The 22,203-nt window shown below is 31.1% G+C and overlaps 7 protein-coding genes across 7 annotated transcripts; 4 read left to right on the forward strand and 3 right to left on the reverse strand.

The window, feature by feature from the left end:
• Nucleotides 1-869: 869 nt before the first annotated feature.
• PET191 (Pet191p) lies at nucleotides 870-1,196 on the reverse strand (the record flags this gene model as incomplete). Its single annotated transcript, XM_004179442.1, has 1 exon — nucleotides 870-1,196. One exon carries the CDS (start codon nucleotides 1,194-1,196, stop codon nucleotides 870-872), a length of 327 nt encoding a protein of 108 aa, XP_004179490.1.
• A 282-nt stretch (nucleotides 1,197-1,478) lies between these two features.
• Nucleotides 1,479-5,705, forward strand: RAV1 (Rav1p; the record flags this gene model as incomplete). Its single annotated transcript, XM_004179443.1, has 1 exon — nucleotides 1,479-5,705. One exon carries the CDS (start codon nucleotides 1,479-1,481, stop codon nucleotides 5,703-5,705), a length of 4,227 nt encoding a protein of 1,408 aa, XP_004179491.1.
• Nucleotides 5,706-5,798: 93 nt separating this feature from the next.
• Nucleotides 5,799-7,025, reverse strand: CPR7 (peptidylprolyl isomerase CPR7; the record flags this gene model as incomplete). The annotated part of the gene is made up of 1 exon (XM_004179444.1): nucleotides 5,799-7,025. The coding sequence occupies one exon, from the start codon at nucleotides 7,023-7,025 to the stop codon at nucleotides 5,799-5,801; it is 1,227 nt and encodes a 408-aa protein (XP_004179492.1).
• A 1,720-nt stretch (nucleotides 7,026-8,745) lies between these two features.
• On the forward strand, nucleotides 8,746-13,290 carry GEA1 (Arf family guanine nucleotide exchange factor GEA1; the record flags this gene model as incomplete). The annotated part of the gene is made up of 1 exon (XM_004179445.1): nucleotides 8,746-13,290. One exon carries the CDS (start codon nucleotides 8,746-8,748, stop codon nucleotides 13,288-13,290), a length of 4,545 nt encoding a protein of 1,514 aa, XP_004179493.1.
• A 197-nt stretch (nucleotides 13,291-13,487) lies between these two features.
• Nucleotides 13,488-14,303, forward strand: URA3 (orotidine-5'-phosphate decarboxylase; the record flags this gene model as incomplete). Its single annotated transcript, XM_004179446.1, has 1 exon — nucleotides 13,488-14,303. The coding sequence occupies one exon, from the start codon at nucleotides 13,488-13,490 to the stop codon at nucleotides 14,301-14,303; it is 816 nt and encodes a 271-aa protein (XP_004179494.1).
• A 988-nt stretch (nucleotides 14,304-15,291) lies between these two features.
• TBLA0C01620 (uncharacterized protein) lies at nucleotides 15,292-17,358 on the forward strand (the record flags this gene model as incomplete). The annotated part of the gene is made up of 1 exon (XM_004179447.1): nucleotides 15,292-17,358. One exon carries the CDS (start codon nucleotides 15,292-15,294, stop codon nucleotides 17,356-17,358), a length of 2,067 nt encoding a protein of 688 aa, XP_004179495.1.
• Nucleotides 17,359-17,622: 264 nt separating this feature from the next.
• HUL4 (putative E3 ubiquitin-protein ligase HUL4) lies at nucleotides 17,623-21,765 on the reverse strand (the record flags this gene model as incomplete). The annotated part of the gene is made up of 1 exon (XM_004179448.1): nucleotides 17,623-21,765. The coding sequence occupies one exon, from the start codon at nucleotides 21,763-21,765 to the stop codon at nucleotides 17,623-17,625; it is 4,143 nt and encodes a 1,380-aa protein (XP_004179496.1).
• Between the last annotated feature and the right edge of the window lie 438 nt (nucleotides 21,766-22,203).

Below are 22,203 nucleotides of genomic sequence, written 5' to 3' on the forward strand. Positions count from 1 at the left end.
AGTTAGACATTGTTATACAGTGTTTAAGATGTAAAGACGGTTACCTTATTTAGACATATATAGTAAATACTATAACTAAAATGAATATATTTCTTAAATAGTGTTTTTCGATATAAAAAGAAAAACACATTTTAAACAATTAGTCAGGTGATAAAAAAGTCTTTTACCACTTAATAGAAAATGATATAATCATATTCCAGCATAATCTTATATAGATTTAGACCTTTAAACAAAGCACATATATTTTTCTTTTTTTTTTTTTAAAGGTTTGTCCCCAATGGTTCTTTAAGCCGTTCAAAACTACTAACTTTGTCTTCGAACTTGACCCCAATGTTAAATATCCAAAAATTTTGAGATTTTAGATGGGAGGCTAGTGCAATGGTTAGCTTTAGGGTTTTCAGTACGGGTTCAAAACCCGTCAGTTTGCCCATAACCTAACCCTAGCTTTCCCCTGTTCTCACCCTGAGCCCGGCACAACCTGTTTACAAAAAGCCCTAGAGGCCACAAACTGCAGGTGGGAAATTCGGTGGAACACAGCAGACGGGTCATCGGGCAACCCTGTTCGATGACCGACGCAACCCTATCTGTGAAGACGCTGGCGGAATCCAGTGAGCGTCCAAGCTGCCAGTAGAAAATAGCCGCCTAGGTGGCATGGGAGTGCAGCGGGCCGTCTGCTTGGCGCACGGCTCTTGTGAGACTTGTGTGGCCTGTTGAGTGCAATTGCCAGGGTCCTTCCGTGGGACAACGCGATACCGATTACTCAGGATGTGAACTCTTCTCATTTCTCTTATTTTTTTTTTGTTGACTATTCCTAATCGAAGTTATATACAGTTATTTACTTGATATATATATATCTACAAAACCGTTTATTAATCCTTTCTGGTACTATCTAAGACTTCTAATCTATGTAGTTCCTCCCTAGGGTCAAAATTACCCGCGCATAAATTATCGTATTGTTGGTCGTATTTACCTGTAGAAAGTGGTCCATTTCCTGTGAACCGTTTGGTCATATCTAAAATACCTTTTTTACAATCGAGAAATGCTCTCATTTGTGCTAAACATAGTTCAGGAAGGTCTTTGCGTAATTCAGGGTTATCGAGACAGTCTTGAGGCTTATTCCTCTCTAGCATCACACATGGTGATCTTTGTAGACATATAGCTACGGCTTTTTTCTGATCTTTACAACTAGCAGGCATGTTTGTATTTATGCTGTTAGTTATTTATGAGTTTGGAAATTTTGTGTTTAATATTTTAGGGATCTTTACTAATAGATAATGAATTATAATTTTTTTTTTTTTTCCCAAATTTCTTTATATTTACATTTTCCGGTCTATTAATTGGGAAAAACAATAAAGGATAAAAAATAACATTACTATGGAAATTAAACGACTTACATAGATAACGTCTCATCTCTCTCTCTCTCTCTCTCTCTCTCTCTCTCTTTCTCTGTCTTGCTTATTTGTATATAAACTACAAAAATGTCATTAAATTATTTACCAGGTAGACCACAACATACGAACCAAGCTACCAATCAAACTATATGGCAAGGCCATACAATCTTTGCATATTGTTCAGGCAATAACCTTATCATATTATCAAATAAATTCACAAGATTACAAACATTATATTTAGAAAAAGATTGTATTGCAGTAGATATAAATCCTTCCAATGGATTCATTGCTGTGGCGTTCGATAATCTAATAAATGTTTATAAACCAATCCATCAAGTGATGAAGAACCCTAAATGGGCCAAATGTTGTCAAGTATTTCATGATGATTCCCTTGTAAATTGTTTAAAATGGGGCAATAATAATGAACTTATTGTAGGTTCGAAATACTTGTCGTTTTGGAAAATAGTAGATCAATTCGGTGAATATAAACCTGTATTATTATGGAACAAATTACAATCAAAACCAGTTTATAATGTAACCATTTCAGAAGATTCTCAATTGGTAGCAAGCTTTAGTAAATATGATAAATTTGTTAAAATTTGGAAAAGAGATTCTATTAGTGATGATAAAGTGATTTTCCAATTGACAATACTACCACATTCTGGATTTATCACTTCGATGAGATGGAAAAAGACTGGCTTGGATAATATTAAAAAGCAGAATAGTTCTACCTCATTAGATGAATTATATCCATACATTTCAAATACTAATAACCAAACACAAGTACTATATACAATCTCCACTGATAAAAAATTAAGGATTTGGGTTTGCCATGAATGGAATTCTCGTCATATGATCCAATTATGGGGCCATTTAAAATTAAAAGATGATCAGCATTTCTTTATCATAATAGATAATTGGATTGTCGAAAAATCATTACCAAATTCATTTGGAGATGGGTATTATAAATCAGTTAAGCCAGATCTAGTGATACAGGGATCTACAAACGGTAATCTAGAGGTACATGCATTGGAAGAACTATCACATCATCCGCCAAAATTAATGACAAAGAAAACTTTATTCTTAAAATATGTCAATAAAGCTTCTTTTGTTAAAGATCCCATGTATTTGAATTTCTCAGAGATACAGCCGTATGATGATACTGCAAATGACTTATCATTAATCATTCATGATTTAAGAGGTTATATAAGACACACTGTGATAAATTTACCCACATTATTATCAGAAAATAATACTTGGATTGGTGCTTTAGAACACAAATTCACAGGTCATACAAAATCAATTCAAAGGTTAATTAGAAGTAGCGACGGTGAAGCTGTTTTAACATTATCAAGATTCTCAGAAAATTGCGTTTGGAAACCACAAACATTAAGAAGTGGGGTTACTTTAAGATTGAAAAACTATATCATTACTGAATCTCCAATAAAGGATGCTGTAGTTCATGGTAAAGGATCCTTGGTGATTTGTTTATTAGAAAATAACAAGATTCAAGCTTGGGAGTGCCCTGATTTTATTTCAATGACCCAAGAAGCAAGAGAAATGGAAGATGAAGAAGATGACGACGATAATAAAATATCTTATATGAGACAAGAAATAGATTTAACTTCACAAATTAATGAAATTGGTGATCCAATTTTAATGTCAAATACTCCTGAACTTATACATCATTATGAAAGACATTTCATTACTCTTGTGTTTAAAACAGGTATTACAAAAAGTTTTGAAGTTTCATTAACTCGTGGAATTTTCGAAATTAAATCTGGACCTTTAGAATTAATTGATAATGAAATTTATAAAATTAGCATTATTGATCCAGTACATGCAAGTTTTACAAGTGATAGACCATTATTGGCTTTAATTTCCAAAAATGGTCTTGCAAAGACATTTAAAGGTCAAGTTGATACCGAAAATAAAACATTATCATGGGTTAAAGCTTTTGAATTGAATACCGGCATTAAAGACGCAACAAAAATTAGAGGAAGTTCCACAGGGAAGCTTTGCATTATAGATTCTACTGGGAAAAAAATTACAATTTGGGAATCAAGTAGGTCTGTTCTTGAATATGAAGAAACATTTGAAGATACAATTAAAGATAATGACTGGACAAGTACCGAGTTTGGTCAAAATATTTTATCAATTGGATTCACTGGCTACGCACTTCTATATACTCAATTAAGATATGATTATACGAATTATTCTCCCTCCTATTTACCAATTGAAAAAATTGATATAACAAGTCACACAGCTCATAATATAGGTGATTCAATTTGGTTAAAAAATGGAATCTTCGCTTGTGCTTCAGGTAATCAATTTTATATTAAAGATAAATCGTTAGATTTGAATGATCCTTTTACACATCGGTCAATTGGTTCCAGAAAAATTCTATCTAATGACATTCTTCATTTAAGTAGTGTCTTAAATGGTCCTTTACCGGTTTTCCATCCTCAATTTTTAATTCAAGCGTTATATGCCAATAAGATTTCATTAGTTGTTGAAATAATTATGAAACTATTTATTGAATTAAGAAATGTGACTTTTAAAAATCAAAATATTGCTACTATGTCATTTGATTTAGGGATTGAACCTTCAAAATTTAATATTACCATTGAAAAGAAATATCCAACAGTCACATTTCCAGATCCATATCCAGAATATAATAAAAATGTCAATACTTTACTGACTGAGTATTTGTCTAAAATTACTTTACCTTATATGACACGTCATCAACAAATTACATTGATCACAGTTGCAGAAGCAATATTGGATATTATTAAATATAAAGATATAGTTGATGATAATGGTATCAGATTTTTGTTAGGGGTAAGGCTATTTTTATCACATAAAAAGACTCAAAATGGGTTAAATATGAGAGATATTACTTGGGCATTACATTCTGATAACAAGGAGCTGCTTTTATCCACTATAGATCATCATTTAAAGTTATGGAAAGATGCAAGAAATTTTAGAATCGCATATTGGGCAAAACAAGAAGATCTAGTAAAGAAATTTGAAAATATTGCAAAACTAGAGTTTACAAAGAATGATATCAAAGATCCAAATAACTGTGCAATTTATTATTTAGCATTGAAGAAGAAACAAGTTTTATTAAGCTTATGGAAAATGAGTGTGGGCCATCCTGAACAAGGGAAAATGATAAAATTTATGAGTAATGATTTCACACAACCAAGATGGAGAACAGCCGCTTTGAAAAATGCGTATGCGTTATTAAGTAAACATCGTTTGATGGATGGTGCCGTTTTCTTTTTATTGGGTGGGTCTGTAAAAGACTGTGTGAATGTTTTATGCAGACAAATCAAAGACATTGATTTAGCTATCGCTGTGTGTAGAGTCTATGAAGGTGATGATAGTCCAGTTTTGGCAGAAGTACTACAAAAATATATCCTTCCGGATGTTGTAATTCAAAATGATAAATGGACAGCTAGTTTTATTTATTGGAAATTACGCAAACAAGAAGTAGCAATTAGAGCATTGATTACTGATCCAATCGAATTAGAAAATAATGAATCAATAGTCTGCAAAGAAGCCTGTGTTAACAAGTCATTTTTAGTGGAAGATCCAGCTTTATTACTCGTATACATCCATTTAAGAAAGAGAAACCTAAGATACTTTATTGGTTCATTAAAAGTTGATGAAAAGCTCGAATATGATACTGTGTTACGTGTTACAAATATTCTACGCCGAATGGGGTGTGATTTATTGGCTGTTTCATTCATCAGAAATTGGGAATTTGTGGAGAAATCGAAGAATTTAAGTCAATTAGAAAGTGCTAGAAGACAATCAATTACACTTCCAGGTATCAGCGGAAATGCCATTTTGCCAACTACTACACCTCAACTTCGGAAAAGTTTGTTTGATAAAATGGATATGCGTGAAATGGAACCAAACAGTACAACCTCTTCAAGTGTATTTTCAAGGACTAAAAATATATTGGATGATTTCTCTTTACAATCAGGTAGCTCTGAAAGTGGGGTAACTAACATACTAAACCAATACTCAAGCAGTGTCTCTAATAGTGCCAAAATTTCTACAACTCCTCGTAGTTTACTTGACCAATATGGCTCTTCTACTACTTCACAAGTAATCAATCCAAGCACTTCAAAAAGATTATTGGATGACTTTGAAGTAGATCCACTAAGTTCTCCAGACAAATCTCCAGAAGGAGCACCTATCAAGAGTTTACTTAATGAATTTATGCCCTCACCTAATGAAACAACTAAAAAAGCTCCTCCACAAAATACCAAGCCAAGAAATTTATTAGACGATTTTATGTAGAGCTCTTTTTTACGTTACAAATATGAGTCCTTTATAGAAAAATTTCTATTGATTAGATATCATGAGTTTAACAATTTCTTTATTAGTCGGATTTTAGAATAAAATACACAAGTAAATATTTAAAGATACATAGAGGTTGCTAGGAAAAAATTTTGATATATTTTTTCTTGTTTTTTCTTTTTTTTGCTGAATTAGATTTTCCACATGTTCAATTTTTTGATCAACTACCTTATCATTCGGATTATTTTCTTTGCAGAGATTGTAATCCTTAAGTGCATCTTCTAGCCTTTTTTTTGCTAAATAACAATTTCCACTTCTATAATATGCTTTAGCAACGTCTAATTTTGGAACATTTTCCATTTCAATAATATAAGTAGCGTACTGTATCGCTTCTTCGTACTTTTGCATATCGAACATCATCAAACACATATTGAGATATAATTTGATTTTTAAATTAGTATATTTTATGTTATTCTCTTTATCCATTTCCATATCTGGAATATACTCAGTTATATAACGTAATGATTTCTTATATTTAAAAAAGGCATTTTGAAAGTCTTTCTTCTTAAATAACAAAGTGCCTGATTCCTTAATAGTATTTGCAGCTTCATACACTCTTGAGAAATCATCAGATTCAAAATGTTTATCATCTTCTGGATTTTCCTCGTATACATCACCACCGATTTTATCATTACAAGCATTATACAGTGGAACTCCCATTTCACTATTCCATTCACCACAGTCATCAATTCTGATACATTTTTCTGGGAAACCATCTTTATCTACTCTTGAATTTTCTATCGTACGCACGACATATTTCCCATCAATAACTTCACCAAATAACGAATGCTTACCATTTAGATGCGGAGATGGATAGGTCGTGATAAAAAATTGAGAACTATTTGAATTTGGAGTTCCAGTATTAGCCATAGCTAACATGAATGGTTCAGGAAATTCCTCTAAATTTTCATCCTCGAAATTACCAAAGCAAGCTAAGTCCCCATCAGCGGCTGATTCTATTTCTTTCTCAGTGGCATAAATTGAGCAACCACCAGTACCAATTTGGTCGCTCTTTTTGTATTCATCTTTTCCAAACTCAATATCACCACATTGAATCATAAAATTCTTAATTACTCGATGGAAATAATTGTCCTTATAAGTTAAAGGCTTATGAGACTGAATTGAGACGTCACCCTTGCAAAGGCTATAGAAGTTTGCTGCAGCTTTTGGTGCCTTCTTTGCGTATAACTTACAAACAATTCTACCTATTTTTTCATTATCGATAGAAATATCCAAATAAACTAATGGATCAGATAACATAATGTTTTATGTTTATAATTATCTTACTGCTCAATTAATTTTTTTGTTAACTTTGTTTCAATATCATCGTGAATGGAGTTGAATTATTTTTTAAGAAGGAAAAATGCTTAATTGCAAAATATAAGAATTTTGAAATTATCCGATCGAAATAATTCCGAAATAATAACCGCCTATACTTAAAATTCTATACTTGGCCAAAAAACTGTTTTGACAGACAAATTAACAGAAAAGTGACTTTTATAAAATTAAAAAGAAATATTATATATATCTTGAAGGTATATAAGTAAATTTTAAATGAATGAACATTTTCTAAAGTTTCGAGTCCATTAGAATTACAATAAAAGTATTTCAGAAGTTTTTTCGAAGGGCAGCTGGAGGGTGAATAAATATCAAATCAATAGCCATATAATTTAACGAAAATGTTGCTAAAAGCAGAAGTACAAATATATTAGTTGCTAAAATTAAGTATTTGTAAAATTCCAACCCTGATATATTTAAAAAGTTCATCACCCATATACTGCCGCAACGAATAAACCCAAGGATAATTATAAAAAAAATTTCATGATACAAACTGGCTTTTCAATCGACCTTTTAGAAAATTGAGGGCAATCAAATTTAGCACAACGAATTTCTTCTATGGATGGAACAGAATCTACTTTTTTCAGATATATGAAATATGAAAAAAGAACTAATATTTGTGTAATTGACTGAATGAAAAAAAATTCGACGATTATAATAGTGGGTAGCGGTTTTGTTTCAAGAATAGTCCAAACATATTCGAGTCCACTTAATACAATTGCCATTCCACAATCAATTACAGAAGATATGAGGCACCAAGGAATTCTTCTTTGCTCCAATACGATGGAATCATTCGCTCCAAAGTTAAATATTTTATATATTTTTGATAAGAGTGACTATTATCCCAGGAATATCATTCGAGGGGCACTCATAAAACTCAGGATTCAAATAAAAACCTGTTTCATTGGGGTGAATTTTTTTTTCAATATCTTCCCTATCTTTGCCTTTGTATATCATGATTCAAAAATTACTAACTTCTTGTAATTTTTTTTTACCATACATAACATTTTCAAAGACTAATATACTCACTTCTTTTTTTTAGTTTAAATATTTGAAGAAACTCCGACTTTAGATGTTAGTCTACTTATTTGCTTTCGGTTATCCCTATAATCCTCCTACCATATTCCCTAAGAAAGTTAATTAAATATTTAATATTTTAAGGGTAAAAGAAAATTGAATATCCTAGGGTCTTCTTAATTATTTTAGAAATATTAAATGGACATGCTTCCCTAATACTCTTACAAGTCAATAGTTTAAACAAGTAAATATTTGTCCATATTTTAACCATCTATACGTTCAATTGGCCTGTATTTTTTTCAATCTATATAAAATTTTTTCGATTGCTGGCGTTGAATATAAGCCTCAGTTAAGACTCGAGCCTGGGAAACGATCTTTTTTATGACGTTTTCTCTCGGCAATTTGTTTTCCCCACAATGGGAAAAGCGAAAACAACTGGCAGATTCACATTGATGAAATATAAACGTAAATAGGAATTTTATCATTTTACTTTAATATTGCTTATTTTAGATTAATATTGTTTATGCAGGAAACGAGATAAGACAAGCTTTAAGGAATTAATTTTGATTGGTAACTACTACATATTCTTCAATAGAAGTTATAAAACAAGATCATTATTCCGACAATGTATGATTCATTTGAAGTAGGTGCTGTAGACCCAGTTACAGTAATAATCAAAGAATGTATCACTTTATCTACTGCAATGCGAAAGGATCCTCGTAACGATTCACAATTAGGAGTTGCAGCTATTCTGGGGGGTGGCTCAGAGATATTTAGTAATGATGATGATTATTTGGCAAGTACTTTTAATAATTTATCAATAAATCATCACGATAGTCCCCTTTTGTCAAATTTCATTCAATTGAGATTAAAACTAAATAAACTTCAGACTCTAGATGGAATCGATTCATTAGCTATTTTAAAACCTTTTTTAAATGTTATTAGTGATAGTTCTGTTCCAGGCTATATTACGTCAATTGCCTTGGACTCTTTACAAAAGTTTTATTCATTAGAAATAATTAATAATAATAGTACAAACCACATATTAGCTTATAGAGGTACTGTTAATGCATTGGCTCATTGCCGATTTGAAGGCTCATCTGCCATGTTTGATGATTCTGTTCTTTTAAAAGTTATTATTTTGCTTCACTCAATTGTTAATTCCCCTACAGGCGATTTATTATCCGATTCAATTCTTTACGAAGTATTGCAAATTTTAATGTCTTTATCATTTAATAAGGAAAGAACCGACGTATTAAGAAAGGCAGCTGAAACTTCATTAATATCTATGACTTCCAGAATTTTTCGTAAATTGAATTCTATTAAGCCTGCTTTATCGAAACACAAATATATTAATGACGAAAGTTACATTACAAGTGACTTGAAAGATGATATAATTGGTAGCCGTTCAAGGGGATTGAAAAATTCTAAACCATTAAACCATCCTAATTCTCATGAATATGAAGAGCTGCCTACTAATACCAACAATGGACTGTCCAATGCAACAATGAATACAAGCTCCGATAAAAATACTATCCAGGCTACATCCACCCATGATACCATGGAGCAAGACTCAGGCGATGATTCAGATATTGAAGGGAGAGATACGCACGAGTCCAGCAAATCCAATCTTGCTAGCATCAATAGCTCACAACAAGATCTCCAAGAGGATGTTCTGGAAGAGAACTATGGATTACCTTTGATTAACAAGTATATGAATCTTTTATTATCATTGATAGCACCAGAGAATCATACAAAACATACAAGCTCTACGAAGATTATCGCTTTAAAATTAATTGATGTCGCCGTACAAGTATCTGGAAAACGATTCCTTTTACATCCGAGACTTTTCAATTTAATATCCGATCCAATATTTAAAAGTGTATTATATATTATACAAACCTCATTCTACATGGACCTGTTACAGTCTACGTTACAACTATTTTCAACTCTAGTGGTTATTCTTGGTGATCAATTGCATAAACAAATTGAATTAACTTTAAATACAATTTTTGAAATATTACTAGATGAGAAACCTGATATTTACAAAAACAAGAAAGCTAATAACAACTCTCGTAGTAGCATTAATCTTAATTCCGCACGAAAATCTGTTTCAGAATTAGATCTACTTCACTCTAAAGAGAAATTTAGTAATACAAATAGAGCAAAAAGAACTCCTAAAATCAAAGAATTGTTCATTGAGCAGATCTCAATTCTTTGGACAAGATCTAAATCATTTTTTACTCGAGCATTCATTAATTATGATTGCACACTTGACAGGTCAGATATTTCAATTAAATTTCTCCATATTCTAACCGAACTTGCATTACCTGAAAGTGCTATGATTACAAGCGAAAATGTTCCACCGATGTGTCTAGAAGGTCTAATCTCATTAATCGATGATATGTATGCGAATTTAATCGATTTAGATAATGAGAAATTCAAGAAAATGAAAATAGATGAAGTGACTGATATTTTAAAACAACGCGAAAGAAAAAAGAAGTTTATCGAATGCACTAGTGCTTTTAATGCCAAATGGAAGGTTGGAATATCTAAATTAATTGAAAATAAATTTATAGAAAGTGACAAAAATGAAGATATTTCGAGATTTTTATTTGAAAATAATGAGCGATTAAATAAAAAGATGATTGGTTTAGTTCTATGTGATCCAAATAATACTGAATTATTAGAAAAATTTAATGATTTGTTCGATTTTAGAAGCCTAAGAGTAGATGAAGCTATTAGAGTTCTTCTAACCAAATTTAGATTACCAGGTGAATCACAACAAATTGAACGTATTATTGAAGCATTTTCAAAAAAGTTTTCCAAAGATGTGGAATGTGTGACAACTGACGATGAATCCAATATTAGTGACAACCAATGTCTATCTCCTAATAAAAAACAAAATTCAAAAAGGGAGAAGGTTGTCCCAGACCAAGACAGTGTCTTTGTTCTAAGTTATTCTATCATTATGTTGAACACCGATCTCCATAACCCTCAAGTTAAAGAGCATATGACGTTTGATGAGTACTCTAGCAATCTTAAAGGATGCTATAATGGTAATTCTGATTTTCCCGTTTGGTACCTGCAAAGAATATATAGTTCCATTGAGGATAAGGAAATTGTTATGCCTGAGGAACACCATGGTAATGAAAAATGGTTTGAAGATGCCTGGAATAATTTAATCTCTTCCACCACTGTAATCACTGAGCTAAATAATGAAAGTACACGCATTGACTTAAACCGATTGAATAGATTTCAAATAGCATTATTTGATAAAGTAATTTTTGAAAATAATGGGAAGGCTATTGTCGATACCTTAATAAAAATTTATGACATAGCTAGTGATGATCATATTTCAAGCCGTATGATCAGTACTCTAGATAAATGCTGCATTATTGCATCATTCTTCGGATATAATGATATATTTAATTATATCGTACAATATATTGCAGAATGCTCTGATATTGTAGATAGCAGAAACTCACAGCGCAATAGAAATTCATCCGAAAGTAAAAATGATGACAAACTCTCTAATAGAGAAAATAATGCAGTCCATCATAATAGTTACACTAATTATGAGCCAGTTAATACGCGTATACCAGTAATGGAAATTAATGTTGAGAGCAATAATTCAATCATTGCGGTAAGCAGTACGAGCGTTAAGTTAGGGATGCGTTTTAAGAATCAATTGTGTCTTGTTATGTTATTTCGAATATTATCGACTAATAAAATAGGGAATATATTATCAGATGATTCATGGACCAAAATTATTGATATAATTTTGACTCTATATGAAAATTTATTATTGAAGGATGATAGAATAGGAATAATAGTTAAACCTGAATTAGTAGTTAACAAAGCTAAGGTCAATCGTGGTATTCTAAGTACTTTTGCTTCTTATCTAAAAGGTGACGAAGAACCAAATGACGAACAAATTGGATATAGTTTAAAAGGTATCGATTGCATTAATAAATGTTCAATACTTGACGCAACTACTAAGAATCGTACATATATTAATAAAGAAAACATCGAAAAGATATTAACTTGCATAGATGATTCATGGGAAGTCACTCACACCAATAAAAGGTATTTAGAAAGTGAAATACTATATTTATTCCAGTTGGTAATTGATATGAATGACCATTTACAGAATCAAGAAGAATCATGTAACATATTAAAGAAGATAAAATTGTTTACAGATAAGAATTCAGTGAGCGAGGAGTTTAAAAGAGAATGCAACTCATATACATTAAGATTATTGACCGGGGTAAATAACGATACTGCACTTGAAAGAGTGGGTGAAATTATTATGGACATTAATACGAAGAATGAGATTTATACTGCAGAATATTTTAAATCTCGTAGTGGTGTTAGCTTCATCCAAGAAGGCCTATTAATGATCGACTTTGACATTATTAATAATAACGAACTGTATTGGAAAATTTTACGTCAAATAGTTATTATTGGAACAGAGCATATGGATATGATTTACAAATTTTTATATAATGTTCTAGAGACAAACTCTACTAAAATTTGCAGCAGTACAAATTTCATGAGCGTTCTTGGCATTATGGATGAAATTTCATCCATTGGTGCTATTGGTAGTCAATGGGAACAAACATATGCAAATTTAATTACCAGTGGTCATAAAGTCAACCAAGAAAACCCATATCAAGATAAAATAGATATTAGCAATCACTGCGTGGAACTAACATATAGTATTTTATTGAAGAATGTAACTATGAGCAAGAATGAAATCATTGGTATTATCCAAGCGTTAGCTCATCAGTGTTTAAATCCATGCAATCAAATAAATAATAAAGCATTGATACTTCTTGAAAAGAGTATCAAAATTGAGATTGATCGGATGGAGATACAACAGGACGGCATGAAAATGATTGAACTAATTGACGGTGGGTTAATGCCATTATTAATGGAACAATACAATGAATACACGGTAAACATCTTGAATATCCTCAAGAATGTTTATCTATATTATCAAAAGCTGTCAGAAACATCCACTACTGATCAAGAAAATGTGTTCATAAAAGTAATGTCCATTTTTAACAAATTTACCGCTAAACCTCCTGCCGAGAAAGTTCTGCAAGAAATGTTGGAGGCTAAGAAAATGATTTCTGCCGAGAGAGTTCAACCCGAGTCAGGTTAAAAAATTCTCATCTCTACCCGAATCCACCCATCATTATAGAAACTAAAGCATTTTTGTCAGATATATAAATACGTCTTAATTACATAATAGCATATAATCTTATTTATATTTCGACTTTTTTCACTTATTTACTTTGCAAGTAAATTGTCTATTTTGTTAGATTTATCCATAAAAAGACCAAAAATACAAACTATTGAATGATGAGAGAAACATATGAGGCAAGAGCTGCTAAGAATTCTAATCCACTAGTTAGTGACATATTTAGAATCATTGCTGAAAAGAAAACTAATTTGTGTGTGTCATTAGATGTCACCACGACTACTAAACTTTTAAAATTGGCAGATGATTTAGGACCATATGTCTGCATCTTCAAGACCCATATTGACATTATTGATGATTTCAGTTATAAGAGTACCATAGAGCCACTCGTAGAATTATCAAAGAAACACAACTTCTTAATTTTTGAAGATCGTAAATTTGCTGATATTGGATCTACTGTTCAACATCAATATGACTCTGGTATTTATAAAATCGTAAACTGGGCCCATTTGGTTACAGTCCATGGTGTTCCAGGTTCGGGGATCTTATCTGGGTTAAATCTAGCTGCAGAACCAGTAGTACAAAAAATTGGTCAACATCGTGGTGCTTTAATGCTAGCTCAATTAAGTAGCAAAGGTTCTTTGGCGTTTGGAGAATACACCCAAGGCTGTGTTCAAATGGCTAATGAAAGCAATTTTGTTGCTGGTTTTATTGCACAATCAAGAGAAGCTACAAAATTGAAATCTGAATCTGTAGCCTCTAGAGATTGGTTGATTTTAACACCTGGTGTTGCTATCGGAATAACTGGTGACGGCTTAGGCCAACAATATAAAACTCCAGAGATGGCTATGGAACGCGGCTCTGACGTTATTATTGTAGGAAGAGGTATTATTGGCGATGATAAAGAGCCAATAAAAGAAGCTATCCGTTATAGAGAAGCTGCTTGGAATGCCTATTTGAAAGAAATTAAATAAATATTTCAAATATGTTGATACTTTTGAACTTAAGTTTCGCTCTATATCCATTTAGATAGGACCAAGTATATAGATTTATTATTATTTGATTGTTATGTAATCATTTTCTCATATATTAAATTTGCATTTATAGATTTTACGTTAATAATATTCGATACCATTATTTTTTTTCTCGTAACTGTGTAATTTTTATTGCTTTAGCGATAGGGTACACATATATCAAGTGAGATACTAATATAGCTATAAATAATTGAAAACCAAGTAATTATGTAAATGCTAAAACCTAAATAGAATAACAATAATACATATAAACTTAGAGCTTTTTATAATATTATCTGGAGATACCACTCTATTATTATTACCTCATACTTTTGAAAATAAATTAATACTAGTTGTCATATCTCTATTAATGATAATTTACCAAATAAATTAAAGTACTGATTAAGGCTGGTTAATAAGATCAAGTTTGTATTTATTTTTATTGTTCTACATTGAGTTCAATCTTATTTTGGATAATATCCCTGATCAGGATCATAATAAAAATAATACGCTCCAGGTCATGAGCTAAGAAATCATGCAAGTTAATATGTACACCCTAACAGGTATTTCACCTATAAATTAAACAAATATGTGAAGTACATATACTCTAATTGTACATCATACTTTAACTAAAAGTTTAATAGATTTACTTCAGAGGGTTTTAAGGTTAAAATAAGATAAAGATCCTTTAAGTTAACAACTATTGTTTTAAATAGACTTTATTTTTACATTATGCTTACAAGCAGTAATAGGCGAATTATCGTGGTTAAATTCCCGCTTCTATTTTTTATTATTATATTTTTATTTCAGGCGCATTGTGTCACAAATTCTATTCAGAAAGCTTACTTTGAACTGAATATGTAAATATATATACACATCACTTTTATATTTTAATCTTAAATAGGATTTAAATTATTTATTTAAATGAGTTTATTAAATTAAAAATAATATGTCATTCTCCCTGTTTTCTAGTTCTAACTCTGAAGAATCCAGTAATTCAGTTAAACTAACAAAACCGGTGAGCCAAATTGAGCTTAATAAAGGAAAAAATATAGTATTGTGTTTTGATGGAACAAAAGAAAATTTTGGCCCACAACCATTTACAAATGTACTAAAAATTTATCAAATATTAGAAAATAGTGCGGATCAAATTTGCTACTATCAGCCAGGAATAGGAACTGGAAACAATTTTGATGCATTTGATGACATCAGAAGGAATTTTACTTTCTCCACTTTTAAAAATCTTTTTGATTCTATGTTTGCAACAGGGGTAAATCATCATATTAAAAAAGCTTATCGTTTTTTAATGAAATATTATCGTAAAGGAGATAAGATCTATATGATTGGATTTTCAAGGGGAGCATTTTTTGCTAGAGTATTAGCAGGAATGATTCAAAGAGTAGGCTTGCTACACGATGGTTTAGATGATTTAGTTGACATGGCCTGGGGAATTTATGAATTTTGGGAATATGCTGAACAACCCACTCACCAATCTTACACGACAACTTTAGTAGAAGAATTTAGAAAACTTTTTTCAAGAGATTATATCATAAAAATTCATTTCCAAGGGCTATTTGATTCTGTAAATTCAGTGGGGATATTACGAGATAGATTGTTCCCATGCACACAACGAAGCTCCATTGTTGATCATGTTAGACATGCTGTTTCAATTGATGAAAGGAGGGGTAAATTTAAACAACAAAGTTTTACCCCAAACCCTTATTCACCAGCATTCTTTTCTTTGAAGTATAAAAGCTTTTTGTTGGATATCAAGCAGAAAAATTCTATTAAAAAAAATGATTTAGAAGACAGTAGCCGCTCTAAAGGCTATTGTAACGGCATAGAAAATCCTTTGATATCACATACGTTGAAACAGAGGAAATTTAATGTAAAAAATCAAAGAGTGGATAAGTGTTGTAGTGAGCAACAAAGTCTAGAAACGGCAGATTTAATTAAAAAGGTTGACAAATTTTTAGAATCCTCAAATCCTAAAACACCCAGAAGTATTGAATGTTCTAATAGAGGAGTTCAAGGGGAATTTAATCATAATCAGAGAGAAGAAAATAACATTACACCTCAATCCTTTCTTACATCTGACCTAGTGGAAAAATGGTTTCCAGGAGACCATTCAGATATAGGTGGCAGCTGGCCTGATGATTGTTTTACGCATCAAAATATTGCCAATGTATCCCTTCGTTGGATGTTAGCAGAATCTCTGAAACACGGACTAATCTTTAAGAAAGGCTCTTTAAAAGAATTTGATCAGCTGCACCCTCTTATTCCTTCATTTAACTCACGAAGGCATGATGCTTTAAATTTTCAGGGGGTTAAGCAAGATATACAATTAAATCTAGAAACGCAGCGATCAATACCTTGGAGACTCTCGATTGCAACCTTTAAGAGATTGAGCACAAAATTCAATACAACCGAATTAATTAAGAAAAATAAAAGAACCATAAAACAAAAGTTCAAAAATGCATGCCAACCCTTAAATAAGTTTCAAATATTTTTTTGGTGGATATTAGAGTGGATTCCCATAGGATTAAGAGTAGAAAATGTCCAAGGTAAATGGTGCACCACATATGTACCAAATTTAGGGAGAAATAGATATATGCCAATATATGCGGATTTACATTGGTCGGTATTTTGGAGGATAAAGTTTGATAAAGAATACAAACCAAAAAATCTCCCAAAATATGCAAGAGATTTAATCGAAGAGTTTGAAGGAGTGAAACTACAAGAGCAGTTGATACAAATTGAGACGCCAATCGTCTCTGGCTATAAAAGTTTTCCAAGGGAACAATTAAATAGAACAAGCAGTTTAGAAAGCTTAGGTAGTTCTACATCTGAACCTGGGTCCGCTTATTCATTTCTTCTCTCTAGAATGATGTATGAAGGAATGACAGATATTCTATATTTTGAAACTAGGAAGCACTTACAATATTGGGAAGATACAAAATGGAGATTTATCCCCGATGAGCTGTCAGAGATTTTGTCCAAGAGGCCAGATATTTAAAAACTTTATTCATACTTTCTACAAAGCATATATACATACAAAAACTTTATTACCTATTCAATCTCTATAAATTAATACTGTATTATAATTATAAATTGAATATTAAAAATAAGTATAATTGTCCTATATAATATACTAAAACAATGTTCAGTAGATAAAATAATAAATAAACAAATAATATTTCTTTCAAAAAGATTACCAAGCATAATATAAGTTAAAAACATTAAGCAATGCAGCGACTGGAATAATAATATATTAAACACTCTATTTGATACCAAACCCTTCTGCTTCTAAAACTGCATATTTTAATTTTTGTTCTAGTATAGTTTTTGATTCATAATCCCATAAGCACAACTCATTGAAGCAAGTATGTGCCAAAGGTAATGATTGAGGTTTGCTCTTTGAATAAATTCTGGTAATTTTAAAGGGTAATGTAGACATACCTGTTGCTGGAACTCGATCTGATCCACTAACAAAAATTAAAAACTTTTTTTGAAGCACAGAAGGCCAACTTTGAAGAATTTCCCAAAACCATTGAACTACTTGTGATGTATCTGAAAACCCTCCATTATATCTTGTAACACTTCTGAGCATGGCAAAATCATACGAATCCTTTTGAGAACTACCACAGATCAATCTTTCCAATTCCTCTGAATTAAATAATTTGCAAGACATACATTGAGCAAATACATGTTTAAACCCAGCTTGGAATCTTTCAAATGGCTCCTGAATACTTGTGTTTAGATAAAAATCCATCCAAAGTGAAACATATTTATGCTTATTGGAATTATTGATTTTGATAGATTGGCCATTTTCACATAATTCTACAGTACGGTAAATTTTTTTTTTAGAATGCATTATACTAGTACCTTTCTTATCATTTGAATTAGGTGCATTACCTGGGGAAATATCTAGATAAGTTGTCTCAAAAGTTAATCCAAACACATCTTCAAAATCATTTCCTTCATATTCTAACATTTTTACCAAATTGCGTGCAGTTTCTGGATATAATTCAGTAAAATCATCAAAATTTAAAGATTCACCTGATAATTTTTTATAAAAAGCCTTTGGAAATTTTAAATCCAAGATATTACTATTAAAAATGGCCAATCCAACAATAACCCCAAAGAGATAATATAATTCCGAAATTTTTTCACTTAAAGCAGGGGGATCTTTAAATAAGTATTTTTTATTCTCAGTAGGCTTATGATGCCCAGGTTCATGAATTGTAAACCATTCTAATCTACTTTCTTCAACATAAACAAATAAGCCATTAATAGGATTAAATAACGAACCGGTTAGAAGGTAAAACCATTCCTTTTTCAAACCACCAGCATCTACACCTGGCTCATCAATAAACTCTACTTTTAATGATTTTAATAAATCCTTTTTATGATTCCTTATAGCTTGTAGAGAATCCTTTGTTACATGGTTTCTTCTGATCGAAATCTTAAAATAAACATCAATTTGTTTACCTTTATCCAATGAAGATAAAAATGCTTGCTCTGCTTCATATTCCATGATGTTATGGATTTCAAATTCCATTATTGAAATTTTTATACCTAAGGATAATAAAAATGGGAAATGGCAGAATAAAGTTTTTTGAGACATGACATTATTATTAAAATTTGGGTTATTTAACAAAATCATAAGATTATTTGGACGAGTTTTATTACCATTAGAATTCTCGACCTTATTAGTTTGAGAATATTTCTCATCAAAAGATAATAATTTTAACCAATTTGAATTAATGGAGCATTTATCATGATATTGCCAACTGGTGAAATCTTTTTTATAATCAATAAAATCTAGAAGAGTATTATAGAATTCATTTGTACTAATTCTTGTATTTGTTCTCTTCATGTTGACTTTATAAAATATTGCCAATAGTCTAGCAACCGATCTAATTTGCCAACTTGAATCATAATCGGTAGTCTTAAATCTGAAATCTTGTAACAGCTGATATTTTTCTGATCTTTTTGATGCTTCTGTATTGTTTGTTGTATTAGAAGTTGGATTCAAGTTGGTAGGAGATGAACTAGAGTTATCTTGGTTTGAATGAATGTTGTTGTTTGTAATGGCATTACTGTGATTTGGATGGCTGTTATTATTTGAAATATAATGGTTATGACTTGTAATTAAGTTATTTGTTATTGAATTAGTATGATTATTGATAAAACTAATAGTATTAGAATTATCATTATTTGTAATGGGATTATTAGGTATTGAGTTATTAGTGGTTGATTTTAGTTGAGAATTTAAAAATGGATTTGTATTTTGGAAATTATTTTGAAGTGAAATTCCTTGCGAAATGTTTCCTACCTCGATATAACTATTTCTATCATTTGAATGTGTATCTAAGTTGCCTTGACATTCATTATTATGAATAGCATTATCAGTATGTTTATTAGCTAATAGATTAAAAGAATACCTATTTAAATTCTTTGATTTATTAATGTGAATGGAATTATTTGAATTACTCCTTGAAGATGGAGTAGAAGAAGAAATAGATGTTGAAGCTGAATGAGAATTAATTGATCTTGAAGATCTTCCCCTGGGAGAGTTTGTTGAATGTGATCTTCTTACTGTAGGTTGACTATTGTTAATCAAAGTATCTGCAATTGAATTTGAATTTTCCAATGTATTTGGTTCTATATAACTTAATCTTGGAGAATGTTCTATTGAGTTTGAATGGCCCATTGAATTTGAATGATTCATTGACGTCGATGAATTCTGGTGGATATTATCATTTGAAGCGAATTGAATAGGAGGAGCTATATTTTTAGCAAATGAATTATTTTCTAGTGGAGATAGATCTGTGAAATTTGTATTAGAAGGTAAAGGTTTATCTAAAGGATTAATATTTATATGCATAGGTTGTTTATCTGTTGAAGTTTTATTGATCATATTTTCTTTTAAATTCTGCTGATTTGTGTTGGAATTTGAATTTGAATTTGACATTGGTTGAGAAATTATTTGTTGTTGAAATTGTGAATTGGTTTGAGAATCAATTGCTAAATTATTACTAACCTCTCTAATTTGAGCTAATCTATTTGTATTGTTAATTAAACTAGTATTGTTGGTGTTATTAGCAATGGTATTATTAATGGTAGAATAATTTTGTGATGTATGATTTTGCAATGTATGAGTTTGCAATGTATGATTGTGTGATGCATGATTATGTGAAGCATTATGATGTTGATTTGTTACTGATAAATCTTGAAACGAATTTGTAATTGTATTTGAAAAACGGTCGTTATTATTATTAGTATTCATAATTGGATACTTAATAATTTTTTTCAATTGGAAATTTAAATATAAATTTAAAATTTCTAAGAATTTTTTAAATTGATCTAATTTCAAATATCTTAAATGATTCATGAAACAAATCATATTGTAATTATTTTGAATAAATAATAAAGCACTCATATAGCCAACTAATGGTTTAATCAATTCATAAACTATCACATACATTTCTGATGTAACGAAACATGAATTATTAATTTCTGTTTTATTATAATGGGAAAAGCAATCTTTAATTAAAGGTATTTCCCAAATAATTAATAACCAAACAAAATTTAAATCTTCAGTAAAATGATTTAAAGTTGGATCGAAACTATAGTAATCACCTGGTTTCTTTAAACAATAATTACATGAACTTAATAATTCAAAAAATGGCTTCCGTGTTGGTAATGACATTATAATAGAATAGAATTGGTTTAATTGATCAAAATTTATTAAGATTTTGGAACCTGGAGGCATTCTGAATGATCGATTAATAATTTTAGGATCTCTAAACCTCTCAGTCAAATAATCAGTCACCGGATCGAAAACTGTGGATTTACTAAATGAAATCCCATCCTTTAAAAATTGACTATTCTTCATCTCTAAGATATTATAACAATAATTGACCAATTTATTCAATTGATCCAAGCTAATAATCATATTATCTCTCTTTTCATTATGAACTCTTGGAGAATTTGGTGATAGAGGGGCAGTATTAAATTCCGTTGATACTTGACAAATCCCACATTTGAACCTCGTAATTTCTTCCGGATAATGAATCAAAGATCCACAACAAGGGCAATATGTAGAAAGATGTGACGATTGCATCATTTTATTCAATGCATCACGTTTTCTCGAGCCCGATCGCCTGATAGCCGCTGACGTACTGTTTGTCATAGTCTTTGTATGGGACAGTATATAGGGAATGTCTGTCACTCCCTGTCCATTGTTACTATTGTACCCCCCATTCTCGACTGTGTTGCTGATACCTGCTGTACAGTGCTCGTTACGACCAACATTTTCTGAAGCATGGGTAATACTAGCATCATTTCCATTATTGAAAGAAGGGTTATTTTCTTTCTTCTTATACTTCTTAGTCTTGCTCCTAAACAAGGATCTCATTCTCGATATATTCAAACGCCTTTAAAAACGTTTTTGCACCTCTGATAATTCTATTCTTGTTTTGGTCAATGCAAACTGTCAAGATATATCCCTTAGTCTTGACTGTGAGTCGTTTCTTTAAGGGTCTATTGTTTGCCCATCGAATAATTTCGTGAACGCGGATCCTTTGTTAGAAGATGGCGTTTCTCAATCTCTTTGCAGTTTTGGACCGCTGGCTACTAATCTAATTTCTGTTTCGGCTTCTGTTTCTGTTTCGTGCACACCGGACATGGATCTTGGTGCCTTCTAGTTCTGGTCAAAACTGCGGTTTTGATAAAATGGCGGGGAAAATGAGTAAAATACTCCAGTAAGGATTCGAACACGGGATTTGGATTTGGTTTCGGATTTCGGGTTCGGATTTCGGCTTTCGGGATTTCGGGATTTTGGATGCTAGTTGGA

This window comes from Henningerozyma blattae, chromosome 3, assembly GCF_000315915.1.
Source record: "Henningerozyma blattae CBS 6284 chromosome 3, complete genome".
NCBI lineage: Eukaryota > Fungi > Ascomycota > Saccharomycetes > Saccharomycetales > Saccharomycetaceae > Henningerozyma > Henningerozyma blattae.